This window comes from Peromyscus maniculatus, chromosome 18 (assembly GCF_049852395.1).
Source record: "Peromyscus maniculatus bairdii isolate BWxNUB_F1_BW_parent chromosome 18, HU_Pman_BW_mat_3.1, whole genome shotgun sequence".
Lineage (NCBI taxonomy): Eukaryota > Metazoa > Chordata > Mammalia > Rodentia > Cricetidae > Peromyscus > Peromyscus maniculatus.
The window spans coordinates 34,120,452-34,135,031 of NC_134869.1; the positions used below are offsets into that span (position 1 = coordinate 34,120,452).

The window sequence follows — 14,580 nt, forward strand, 5'->3', positions numbered from 1 at the left end:
CAGAGGTTTTGATTATAAAAATAAAGTCAACTTATTTTATATGCAAAAATGAGTAAAGTATTTTAAACATATATGTGCAACTTCTATGACCTAACATAAGAATAAAATACAAGTCTATATAACTAATATAATAAAACAATGTACTATAGGAATGAAATGGATAGTTACATATGACACAAAGTATTTAAAACTACAGGTAATAGATATATAAGACGCCTCAAGACAATGAAACAGTTTATGATATACAGGGACCATGAAAGTCATTATAGCCTTATACTCTAAATACATGGATACAGGGGATGTTTGTGTGTGTGTTTGTGTGTGTGTGTGTGTGTGTGTGTGTGTGTGTGTGTGTGTGTGTGTGTATCAGATTCCTTGAAATTATATAAACTTTAGCTAAGGATTAGTTAGAAGAATTTTATCTTCTGATTTATACATTATAAAAAATGACAAATGGAGTTGAAGGTGAAATGCTGGCCACTATTGTTAACAATAGAAAGTAGAGGTTACTAATTCCTATTTGCTTTTATTTTCCTTAATGGTTATTAAGTTTTTTGGTAGGCACATCAGCTCAACAACAAGATTTGTTTTAAAGTGGTAATAAAAGAGACAGCCAAATAACTTTGGCTGTGCAGCTTATGGAAATGAAAACGGATGTACAAAATGGCAGGGTGTTTTATACTTCTGTACAGAAAGCTCCTAGGTCTTTTTTCCCATCTTCATGCTGGGCTATGAAGTGCCAGCAAATGAGTTATGTGCACCATTACATTTTGGAACCTGCTGCAATCTGGAAAGAACTGGAGGATGTGTAATGTTGCTGAACAAAATACCTCTGCCTGTTGCCACTCACTGAAAAAGTCTGCAAAACAGTCTTGTCACCTGTGGTTGCTTTGGGGACATTTTGTGATTAATTGACACAAAAATGCCTGAATTGGTTTTGATCTATTTTCTTGAAGAAAGAAAACACACACACACACACACACACACACACACACACACACACACACACACACCTGTATGTGTGCATGTACTCACAGACATGCACATATACTTGGACACACACACACACACACACACACACACACACACACACACACCTGTATGTGTGCATGTATTCACAGACATGCACATATACTTGGACACACACACACACACACAAACATACATATAAAATGCAAATAACTTCCTAGGGATATTTTATTCACAAGCATTTCTTTTAACCTGAATTTCATTAATTTTTTTCTGTGTTTGAAAAGTGTCAGGATGGATGTTAAGATACTTGCAGGGTGCTAACTGTGAAGACTTTAATTGTCTTCATGAGAAAACTTTGTATGTAAAAGCAATGGTAACATTTGCCCTGGTCATTTTAAAACTCATTTTTAGCATACAAGGTTTTTATTTTTTAAATTCTAGTAATTTGAAGTCATTATATGATGTTTGGTGTTCAGTACAAGCAAAGAATATTAAGTCAGTACCTTGATTAAGCCTTATGCATGATTTTCTTTGTTCGACTACATAATACTTTATACATGTATTATCAATTTATTCTGGTCATATGCTGCCTTTGGGCTTATTCAGATTACATTACAATTATAAAGACTCAATAAATAATTGATGCAGTTTTAAAAAAGAGATCTACTTTATTTAGATGAAACAAAATACGATCATCACATCATCACATTTTCATTAAAATAACCTCAAGTTACAGATGTTAGTTACATATTAATGGCATGAATTTTCTCATAGCTGAGTTTCCAAGACTATTGTTTTCTTTAATCTTTGCCTTCTTTCATATTCCATGATTATTTTTTACCAGTAATACCTACTACCATAAAAATGGAGCAATGAGACAAATATAATATTCTATTTCCCCCAGTGGCTTAGACCTGGGATTAAGGATGTTATAGTGGAGTTTGATTATATGATATTTTTAGTGAGTTTGTTGAAGCAAGACTAACATACTGAAGGATAGTAAACAATATAAAAATATCCTGCCTAAAAATATCAATTGATTATTGTATTTCTCAAACTAGCCAAGTTTATTATTAATAATCACCTTGCATTACTGTCTTTGTTTTAAGCAATTTGTGAAGGACATGTATCAGGATGAAGCATGGGCCTTCTTCCCATGAAATCAGTAGAAAGTAGAACATAAACAGAGTAGGATCAACAAAAATTTCGTATTTCACCAATGGAAAAAAAAATCTACTGCAGGGATCACCAATGTAAAAGCTTAACAGTATCATACATACAAAAATTAAAAGGTTCTAAGTATTAAAAATGGATAATCACACTGCCCTCTAGGCTATGCTTTGTTTTGTAATGTTAGCAGATTGACATATTAAGAAATACAAGAATGACAAGCAGCAGTCTGGACAACTTCAATGTAAGGGAGGAAAGGGGAGGTGGCAGGGGCTGTGGCTTGTCTGGAAGCCTATGTCCTTATCTAAAAAGGACAGCAAATGAGGAGAGATTCTTCTTAGTGTAGCTGGGTATTTCCACAATTATCATTATCATTGAGACAGGGTCTCTCTATGCAGCCCTAGCTGTCCTGGAAGTTGCTACACAAACCAGGCTGGCCTTAAAGTCTGAGAGATCTGTCTGCCTCTGCCTCCTGAGAGCTAAAACTAAAGGCGTGTACGACCACTTCTGGCCTTAAAAAAATCAAAACAAAAACAGAACAGATTACAGAAATTAAAATTGTTGGACAAAAGCCCCAGATTGTAAAGGGTGGATGTGGGTCTTAAAACAAACACACAGGTTCCAAGCTTCTAGAGGTAAATCCTTGGCTGATGACAAAAAGCCTGTGATTTCCAGCTTGCAAAGATCCTATGGGTGTGGAAGTCTGACCTTAGAGGAACAGTCCATGAACATGGGGCAACTTGCCTGACATATCTGGTCATGGCTAACTGAAACAGGGAAGAATGCACATCTATCTATCCAGTTTTCCCCTAGCATCCCTAGGAAGGAAGAAATGTTAATTTGTAATTGCTGCTTCGGTTTACAGCATGAAAAGTATTTCTGCTGTGGATGATTGTTTGATAAACAAAACACCGATTGGCCAGTAGCCAGGCAGGAATCATAGGCGAGACTAACAGAGAGGAGAAAGGAAAGGACAGGAAGGCAGGGGGAGGAGACACCAGCTGCCATCCAGGGAGCATGATGTAGAGGCAACAGATAAAGCCACGGAAAACGTGGCAAATATAGATTAACAAAAATGGGCTTAGGAATAACAGTTGTGTGCCAAATCATCCAACTGAAATTTTGTTATTTATTTGCTTATGACTCTTTATATGTATGTTCTCATTTATGTGTGGATTAGGTGTATATGTGTGTTGTGGTTTGGGTATAATAGTCAGAGAAAAATTTTGGTGTTGGTCTTTTCTCTTCAGCATGTTTAAGACAGGGGTTCTACTTTACTATCACATGTAAATAAACTTTCAAGATTTAAAAAAAATGGGCTTAGTATAAGAGTAAGAGCTAGACAATGGTAGGCCTGAGCTAATGGCCAAGCAGTTTAAATAATATAAGAGTTGATGTGTTTATTTTATAAGTGGGCTCTGGGACTGGCAGGGATTGGCGGAAGCTGGAGAGAAAGTCTCCAGCTACATATGTCCACAAGTGGATTCTACTATGGAGGTAGAAAAGGGTGTCAGATCCCCTGGAAATGGAATTGCAGATGGTTTCCAACCACCATGTGGGTATTGGGAATTTGACCCAGGTCTTCTGCAAGAGGACCAAGTGTTCTGAAAAACCATGTCATCTCTCCAGGCCCCCATATAATACTAATTCTTTGAACATATTAATTCTCATGTATGCCTGCTTACCGTCATAGTTTACCTTCCCACTCCTACTATCCTATAATTTAAAACCCTTTACTTCTGAACTTTTAGCTACTGGTAGATTCTGGAGGAAAATTCTCTTTAGTGGGCACACCCTGCTAAGCCCACTAGGCTTCAACCGATAACTCCACACCCATGGTCATATAGATTGCCATGGTTAAACTCTGTGGATCACAAAACAAAATGAATAGACATGAATGTGAAAGAAAGATTGGTGAGGAAGAGGGCTTATGGGCAGGAGGGTGGGAGATATATATAGAAGAGAATATATATGTGAATAAATTTGATAAGGCAAATAATAGCTTATAAAAAATCTGTCCACTTGGTTTTATTTTAATTAGCATGTCTCAACTGTACACATTTTGGAGGTTCAGGATTATACAGTGTATGCTGAAACAGGGCAACCTGCCTTTTTGTGCTAATTCATAGCTTTAAGCATAAAACTTGTCCTCTCTAATTTGAGCACCTACTAAGTATACTTGGTTATTCAAATGGAGATGGAGATGTGACAATCAGTCTCTAGATGTACTGCAAATAATCAATAGTAATTGACACCCCACAGTTAAGGTATTAAATAGTGTAGATAGAGAAGATGATTATTATTATACGGAGGTCTGTCAGACCCTACAGTAGACCAGTTAATTATCTGTTTTTTTTTTCCTGAAACCCATGATCTGTTTGCTCTTAAATCATAATGGAAGTTTTGTTCAAATATTATTATTATAATTATTTAAAATGTGATTATCACAACTAATGCCTATTAAAAAGCAAAAAAAAAATGATTATAAAGATGCTCCAAGTTTTCTTCCTCTATAAAAATCTGAAGTTCAATAGTATATATCAAATATAATCTCAAGGAGCAACAATCCTGGCACAGTAGGAGGAACACCAAATCTTAACATATCTCTATTACATGTTCTTTCAAGTTATTTTTACCTTCCTTACTTTTTTACCTATAAGCCTAAAACAGTACATTTACCTAAACACTAACACTGATACTTTCATCAGAGAATGTACTGGCAATTTTTCCATTAAATGAGAAGCAAGAAAAATAGCCATGTCTCTAATGACAGTCTGATTTTGGATGTCATATATAAAGCAGGAAATAACAAAGGTCAACTTATAAGCAAAGGCTGTATTATTTCAACCTATATATTTATATGCATGTATACATGCAACAGTAATAACTAATGAAAACAATCAAGATAATACATAAAAGTAGAAGGAGGGCTTGGAGGCAGAGAAAGGAGCACATTGGGAATGGAGTGCAGGGTATGGAGAGGGGGGATTTCGGATGATCGGAGCATATTATATGTAGGTATAAAATCTCATAATGAAACCCATTATTTGTACAATTAATACATGCAAAGAAAAAGGGGAAGAAAGGTGAAAATCATCAGTCTTGTCCTTAGAGCATAATTGCTGAGTGCAAGCTAAAGGCTGTGACCTTCTCATGCCTTTTCAATACAAAAGTAAATATTACTCACAGAACTTAAAGCTGGACAAGACTCATTACCTGCTTTTCACATCTCACTGAAGGAAGCTTACCTAGCATGTAATTTCCTGATGGGTATTTTAAACAGAAGGAATTACCTTCAAGGACAAACATCTCTCTCTCTCTCTCTCTCTCTCTCTCTCTCTCTCTCTCTCTCTCTCTCTCTCAAAAAAAAAATTAAATCATAGTATCTATCACTGGGAGAAGCTGAAACACTGGCATTCATCTTCTAATGAAAAAAAATTTAAAAGTGAAGTCTTTCAGAAGATTTGTTTGTTTGTTTTTCTAGAGAAAAAAATCCCCAAACAAAAGCCACATATCTAGTTCTTCAAGTTCCTCCTGGTACAATCTTCTTCAAAAATAAAGTTAAAAATAATAACTGGAGAAAATGCTATAAAATGCTGTTAGCCATGGATGAGAGAGGAAGTCAAGAAGCAGCCTGGACAGAGGGTAAGGCATACGCATAGTGTAAGGACTCTTGTCACACTCCAGCATGTTTTATAGTATATACCCTTACTCACTGCTCATAATGAATGCACTAAAGTTGAGTGAATGCCATGTAAGCAGGCCACAGGAGGGCCCAATTTTATTAGATAACTGCTATATTAATACCAGTTTATTTGGCCATCTGTGCACGGCAGAGGCAGAAAAAGAGACCATACTTACCGTAGAGTACAGAGAAGATGTGCTAGAGACCAGTGACAGCGAAGAACCATGAACTGGAGAAAACACCAAGCACATGGTTAGAATAATGAAGTCAACTTGTAAGTTCACTTTTACTTAAAACATAAAGAACAGGCAGCTAACACATGGTTATAATAATGAAGTCAACTTGTAAGTTCACTTTTACTGAAAACATAAAGAACAGGCAGCTAGAGATATAAAATAACCACAGAAAAGGACCCAGTTATGAAAACAGTTGACTGGAAAAACTCTTAGAGATCCAGTTGTTTAATGGGTTAAGGCCTAATTTACATGCTAGCTGTAGTCACTCACAAAGTTACAGAGAGAAGTAGCGGGCATGTAGCCCACCGCTTGGACAAATGGGAAGCTGCAGGAAATTCCCATACATAATGAACAGAAACTTAAAAATTTCTAAACAGCTTTCATATCTTGCTCACTGAATTTCATTCTCCTAACATCCTAACATCTACCTTCAGGATTTTTCTCTACATATTTCCAAGGAAGTAAGTACTTGATTCAATTTGGTATTTCATTATTGTGATGAATTGATTGTGCTATTTGAAATGGGGGATCAATTCTTTTTAAATTTTAGCAATATAAAAACAGTTCCACCTCAAGATCAAAATTAGGATGAAAATTTCATTCTGACTCATTGATACACATCGAATACAACGTCATTACAATGGAAGATGTGACGTTACTTCTGTACTTACAATGTATTAAACTAAAAAGGTGGGTAAAATAGTGCTTAGTTATGTTTGTAGATAAGTTCTTCCCTTCTCCATATGGAATAATGCTGTTGATGCTTTTAATTCACTAGCTGAACACATACAATGTCTAACACTCTCGCAAAATCCTGGGCTCATACATAAATGAGATACAACCCTTTGTGCTCAAAAAGAAGTCAAAAGCCACAATGAAAATGAAAACTAAAACAGAGTAATCCAGAGTCTATTGAGATCCATTGGGTAGTTCAAGGGCAGAGGGCATTGCCTCTAACTTGGTCTATAGAGAGCTGTGAAAGCTGCCCGGGATAGTGCCAACCCAGATGGCAACCAGGGGATGAAGTTTGAGAGAGTGCAAGAAGAAGAATCTTTTTATTACTACTTTTGATGTGGTGTATGTTGTGGTGGGGGGTGTTGCATGGTCTGTATGTATAATATCAGTGCTTGCTTAAGGATGTATGCTAGTAACCAGCACAGGCTGTCACGTGCCTTCCTCTGCCACTCTCCTCATGTCACTAGAAGGGTCCCCTGCTGGAATGAAGTTTCCTTTTTGACTAGGCAGCTTGCCCAGGGAGCTCAGGGAATCTTCCCGTCTCTGTCTCCAAGTGCCAAGCTTACATGTGTCCACAACAACGGTTGGCTTTGTACACAGGTATTGGGCCATCATGCTTGTAAAGCAAGCATTCTTATCCACTGGTCCAACTCCTTGGCTGCAGAAGTGTTTATTAGTATATAGATGTGTGTGAAAAGGGGAATGAAAAATAAATACTAGGGCTTGGGACAATACGCACAAAGCATTACTCATTCATCTTCTGAAAAGACCTATTCTTTCAATGTCTACATTGCTCTTTAGTGACGTTGAAAGAAATGACAAGAGAGCCTAGAGTACCAGAAGGAAGATGGACAATGCCCCAGAAAGGCCCATTCTCACACTCTTCTTGGCACGTGTTTTTTTTTATAGACCTAATACTTTATAGCTTGTGGCTTAGTCTTCTCATCTGTCAGTGTGAGCACTGAGCAAGAATTCAATCCAGTTCGAGACTGCCTTCATTCTAGACCACAATTTAAGCAAGCACTAGTGGTTTAGCATGCAATGCAAAGGGAAGAGAGAGTTCATTTCACCCACCCAGATTAGCTTTCAACAATTCATATTATTTAAATTTCATACACTGGCTGCCAAATTTCCCAGCAACGAACATCATTCTGCTTGTAAATGGGGCACTCTAGAAAGCCATCCATATGTTTAGCAGAGTATAAAAAGTGTAAGAAGCTCCTGTGCGAGAGCATGACACAATCACTTCATCAAGACAAAGGGCCTAACATTGCAGATTATTTTTTATTTCATTTCAGTTATCCTTTTTGAACTATGCTGCACCATCAGCTGGCCACCATCTATCACAGGGAACTCAATGGCTTGCTTATTTTCCCAAAAGGCAGTGGCAAAGGGCGCACCTGAGTTTGTGCTAGCACATTAAATTTGCAGTAGTGACCTGAAGTTGTAAGATAGATTACAAAAGGAGATTCAATGGAGAAAAAAGAAGGAAGAGCTACATTTTATGTCCATCTCACCCACATGAGAAATCTACATAGTGAATGGAACAGAAACTGGAGCTCACAATACTAGGAAAGTTCCCCAAGTTGAGCCTATAAATAACTCATGACTAAAGGCTTACCTTCTGGTGTGTTTCAAGTTCAGGGGTTTTGTGTTATGCACAGTTATTAAAGGTGGATTTTATGTTTGATTTTACTCTAATTACATTGGATTTCTATGTTTAGTTTTATTTTCCTCTTAACTGACATGCTTTATGATGTGCATGCCATATGCTTTCTTCATGGGTAATTAAAAATGTTTCATTAAATTAAAGAAAAATTCCTTAAATTAGAATTGAGTTTCATAGAATATGTACACTTGAGAAAATATGTACACTTGAGCATGTATTTAGCTTCCTGGAACATTTGCATGGATTTGTTTAGAGCATTCACGTGCAATTGTACAACAAAAAGACATTTACTAGGCCAGGTATGAATTTCATTACCATTGGATAAAACTATGACCTGTATTAGAAAATGTATGTAGAATATAAATTTTAAAATGTTACTATAGCTAATAGCACACAGAGCTGAGAATAAAAGTTATCAACATAAGAGCTTCATAAGATAATCCTTTTATGGCTTATATATCTTTATAGCTCTTTAATACGGCGTCAACTAAAACATTTGTTCTAATACATGACACATATGTCAAGGTTCTCTAAAGCCCTATTTCTATCTGTAGGAAAGCATTGGATTTATCCAAAGTGTTCTATAATCAAGCACCAATTCTAAAAGAAACTGACACACTTCATAATGTGTAAAGAAACAATAAAGTATCTTCAAGCTTTAGTAAACCCAAAATAAGAATTACACCTACAGATTCACTTCCTCCTCAAAGATCTTTATGCTGTGAATAATGAAATTAATTTCCTTTCAGACTTCCATGAAATAACATCAGTTTCATCTTCCCCCATTTCCAACCTTATTACCTTCTTCCATGCTGTCTCTGAATGAGCCTGAATGGCTGATCGCACGTGGTCTTTCCTCCAGAGAAGTGGCACTACCACAAAGCTGGGCATCATCATAGAGGTCAAAGGAGGAGTCTTGGGCGGGAATGCTGTTGGAGCGCATCATACTGGGCCCAGGAAGGTTAAATTGAGACAGGTTGGTGGGACTCACTGGAAAGCAAAGCAGAGGCTCAGGGACTTGGACAGGGAAGATAACTGACTAAAACAAAGTTAAAGACAATCCCAATTCTTGTAAAAGCATGTATGTTAGGAACCCTCACTTGTAGGGCAGTGGGGAGTCCACCTGAGAAACATCAGTGACAGAAGGCATGAGTTCCTTCCCCTGAGCACTCTCATGGCAATAATCTTGCCAGTTTCTAAAGTAACAGAAATCACCACCAACAATTCTCCTTAGCTGTTTGTGTTAGAGATATAATGGATGATATTTTCTAGTAAATGATAAAGAAAACACTGTCTCTCTCAGGGCAACAGACTTCTTTTCTAGGGCATAATCACCACTTTAATAGGAAAAGCATAATGGAAAAGAAAGTAAATTATGAAAAAGAAAAATCCAATCTCCACAGGAAGAGCTTTGTAGTTATTTTCAGGTGAAAAATTTAAGTCATTTTGAGCTATATTGATGTGAGTTTATTAGGGCAAGGTCACCAAGAAAAATAAAAAGCATTTTCTTTAAAGAAAGTACATATGGTATCTAGTCTTTTAGAAAGAGTATCATAAAAAAGCCATTTTCTGCTGAGTCTAAGATGAAAATACCAGAATGAGGTTGTTAAGACAAACAGTTCAAAGTAGTATCTTGAATGCACAATTTCAAATAAGAGTCTGTCAGTTGTCTATTGCCTTATAGCTCTTAAAGTATCTTGTGATTTAGACCAAGTGATGATCATCAATATAAAAAAAAAGGATATGGCTGACTAAGTAAACAATGGCATCAGAAGAACACCACATTTTTCAAAGTTTTTATAGGATTGAGGCAGAAAAATCGAGAAAGAGCCATCATGAATTTGTCGTAATGAAATTCCTCATATTTAAGAAAAGTGAATTTGTTATTGCTATATAGGGAACAAGCCAGAGCCTATAAAAGAAACTGCTATTAGCTATAAAGGAAACTGCTGAGCACTGTTAGGACACTGGAGAACCACGTCAGCAATGCTGAATTGAATTGGTTTGAGTTTTTAAAACTTGCTCTATTTTTTGACACATGACACATCTTAATATAATGACTTGTCCTCGTGATAAAGTTAAATTGGAAGCTAGACCCTGAAATAACCAAAAGTGTGTATGTACTGTTTACAAGAAACTATGCTCGATATTTCACAATGTTAACTGAACTATTAGACAGAACAACCTTCTGATAGTTATGCACTGGAGTTAAATGAAATGGAGACAAGGAATCAAATGAAGAACTATAATGAAAAAGGAATAAACTATAAATTTGTAAATTATATAACTAACTGGAAGAAAGGAGAAAATATAAAGAATGAAGTAAATTATAACAGGAAAGAACCAGAGACAGAGACAGACAGACAGAGGAAGGAGAGATCAAGAGACTGAAAGGGACAGTGAGATGGAGGGAGGAGGAGAGTGAAAATTTTTTTCAGGTGTATGCCTCCAGCCCATAGCAGTGGCCATTAGTTCTAGATCATCATGGTTGCTTATAAGAGCCATTAAGTTTTCAATAGGACATTCAGAACTTGAATGCTTATGTTCAAGGTACTGAGATGGGGTACATTAACCTGTTCACTTTCTACATCACAAATTGACTCTTGTAAAATGGTTTTCAACATATTTACATATGCATCACTTTAATATTCATACCAGCATTTAAAGGGACATTTGTTAACAGTTTGGCTACCAAAATGAACACAGACATATCCATGCAAATCCTCTTTGTATACTTTCAAGTATAACATTTTACCCACTCATGGTAAAATAATGATGAAATGTTGTAGAATATTTGTTTGAATTTTGTGAAGATGTGTCACTGTGACTGGCTTAATAAAGAGCTGAACATCCAATAGCTAGGCAGGAAAGAATAGGCGGGACTTCCTGGGAGAGAGAGAACTCTGGGAAGAAGAGAGGTGGGAAGATGGCTGTGAGACGCAAAACCAATTGGACCTACAGGACAGAGGAGAGGTAACTGAGCCACATGGCAGAACACACATTAATAAACACAGGGTAATAAGAGCTAGTTGGGAAAAAGCCTATGCTAAGGCCAAGATCTAAATTAATAATCAGTCTCTATGTCATTATTTGTGGGCTGGTAGTTCAAGATAGTCTGACCAGAAAGCTCACTATAATGAAAATTATAAAACTTTACAGGAAATAGTTGAATTTACAGGCAATATTGATTATATTCCATTGGAAATATACAAACGGTACTTAAGAACATTCAATTATAGCATTAATAAAAGGTTTGCTGCTTTTATAGTTGAACTAGAAGAGAAACATAACATAGTATCTGATTTCAAGGCTGTCCACCAGGAGAAAGGACTGAAGTGATGAAAAGCAACACAGACAGAAGGTTTTTGTTTTTGTTTTTGTTTTTTTTGTGTGTGTGTTGTTTTGTAATAGAATACAAAAAAATAGTAAATGGTTATACTCATGCTTTAAAAAGTCTAGCTCAGTAATCTAACTTGGTAAAATATCCAAATATTACTTTTAGAGTCTGATGGAAATAATGAGAGAATACATGACCTTTACAGTCCACATAAAAGCAGGAGGAGTCATAGAGCAGTCTCTGAATAGAAGAGAAATATATGGGGCAATCTCTTAATAAAAGAAGGTGACTAACCTTGCCCTGAGTGTAACACACAGAGTAAAAACTGTTGATTTTATTAAGATTATATGCTTGACAACTTGGAGAACAGAAACCAATGGAAAACTGACTGGACTTGATTTATTTAATTTATATTAATGTGCATACTACTGACTGAGCTATCTCACCAGCTTCTAAGCCAGGCTTTTAAAAAATAACTTTAAGATATTCCACACCTTTGCTTCTATAGCAAGATATTAACCGATGGCTTTATGAATTGTTGTAAATAAGAAAATCATATGTAACCTAAATTTAAGGTGTTGTATGGAATCTGGACATGTAACTAAGATACATGGCTCAAAATTCAGAAATTTAAAAAAAAAAAGAAAGAAGAAAACTGAAGGACAAACTTCTAAAATGTATGTCCAGATTTAGATAGCTTGAATAGTTTCTGTTTTTGTTGAGTTTACAATGTCATGAAGCTTTATTTAATAAATCTGTGGCCGGATCATACATGTTTTTTGCCATGGGAGTTTCTTCTTCAGTATATACGGCATGGTTCACTCTGAACACGCTGAAGGGTGTGGTGGGTGTGGTGAGGGAAATAGCATTCTATTGGAAGGATGAGAGAGAGAGAGAGAGAGAGAGAGAGAGAGAGAGAGAGAGAGAGAGAGAGAGAGAGAGAGAAAAGAAAATTTTCTTCTAGGAAAGTGCTTAGTAATCACTCCCTAGCAAAGTATACTACTGAGAAGTCACAGGTTGGTGTCAATGATTCTACATGGTAATATTGGATGTAAGGTGAACATGAACCTAAGCTCACTCATTCTCACATTGACTCTCATTCCTCCTGACTCAGCCTCCTGAGTGTTGAGCGTCCCAAACATACAAAACTTCCACATTATTTTTAACTGCCTTTTCTTTTCTTCTATTAAAAATGTATAAATATATAAAATGTTTAGAAATATTATTTTTAAATTCAAATATAACAAATATTAAAATTTAAGATTCCCTAAATTTTATTTCATTTTCAGTGTACTGCTACAATCCCTGCTAAAGTATGGTTTGTATGTAGTTCCATGCAAGGTAACTGTAATAGAAACAATAGCCCCTAAAGTTCTACAAAAATGGTCTGTTATCAGTCGAAGCACAATTCTTCCCATGTTGTGTTTCACCTCTTCAAAAACTATGTAATGAAATATAATCTCAAATCATCAATTTTTAAACATCTGTAACCATGGACATATTGGCTTCAGCTAACATATTAATTTCAATTTTGCACACTTTTAAATATATCTCTATACACATGTTTAACATTCTTGGTAAAGAAGGCCTTATTTCAAATGTCATAGTTGTATTCTATATTTATATGATGACATTTTGATTCACATCCATATTAAATATTATAGTCACTAGTTTGGAATTATATTGAATTAAATGCAGGCAAAACTAACTGCTGTTCTCTCACAGTGTGAGGTATGCTTCCTAACAAAAATGTTTCATTTCAGAGTCTTAAGTTTTCAAATGTTACACGGTCTTCCCATTTATTACATCAATCATCCCTTGTAGTGTGACCTAGTTATTATATATCTGTTTAGTTAAGTTTTAATGGATTCCCCAAGGCTAGAAAACAAAAATTAGGAAGTTGCTATGTTTCATCCAAGAATAATGGACTAGAAAGATTTATTCAGAATATCAAGTGTAGGAAAATTGGCATAAATATGCAGCTAAATAATATCAATTAACAAAAACTTGATAGGACACAGGAGGTACTTAGGAAATATCTACAATATTTTGGATGATTTGGGTTTCTCTTTCAGATGTTCCATTATGTGTGATTAGGCTTTACAGTATTAAGACCCTACAAAAATATTTTCAATTTTTAAAAAAGTTTCAGTGTTAGACTTTTTGCTGTTTTATAATTATGCACCAAATTAAAAAGAGGATATACATCTTTTGCAATTATGGGGCAAAGAAGTATCCGTATGTGCAGCTACAGCAACAAAGCCTTGATGTTCAAAGCTATTTAGTAGCTCATATGGAACTGTGGTTGAGATTATTGTCTATGACTTAAAATGCCCTAGTAGTTATAGTGGGAAGAACTGAAATAGGAAATATTTAGCCTTGAGTCCTTTGGGGGTTAAAAGTTGAAAAGTTTGAATTGTTCGGTTGTGAATGATCTGTGGTAACATTATTGGAATCACTTTTTTTCTCAGTTGACAGAAGATAAAATAAGGAGACGACTTCATATGTGACTTGATAGAAGATGAATCAATTTTAAAATACTTAATAATAATAATAATAATAATAATAATAATAATAATAATAATAATAATATGCACATGTGTGTGTCTATGTACTGGGGGCACAGATGCCAGAGGAGGCTGAAGACACTGCATCCCGCTGGAGCTAGAGTTATATGAGGTTGTAATCTGCCCTATGTGGGGCTGGGAACCAAGTTTGAATCCTTTGGAAAAAACAGTATAAGCTCTTAACTGTTGAGCCTCCCTTCTAGTAAAAA

The 14,580-nt window shown here is 35.7% G+C and overlaps 1 protein-coding gene across 9 annotated transcripts in view; it reads right to left on the minus strand.

Annotated features, from left to right (window-relative positions):
- The window catches only part of Nav3 (neuron navigator 3), a 521,591-nt gene that overhangs the window by 62,112 nt on the left and 444,899 nt on the right, over positions 1-14,580 (minus strand). For all 9 annotated transcript variants that reach the window (XM_042263540.2, XM_076553883.1, XM_076553884.1 and 6 more), the window contains 2 exons: positions 9,269-9,457; positions 6,004-6,056 (listed from right to left, as the gene is read on the minus strand). In XM_042263540.2, the coding sequence (XP_042119474.2) occupies positions 6,004-6,056; positions 9,269-9,457 (242 nt within the window). The remainder of the gene's footprint in view (positions 1-6,003; positions 6,057-9,268; positions 9,458-14,580) is intronic.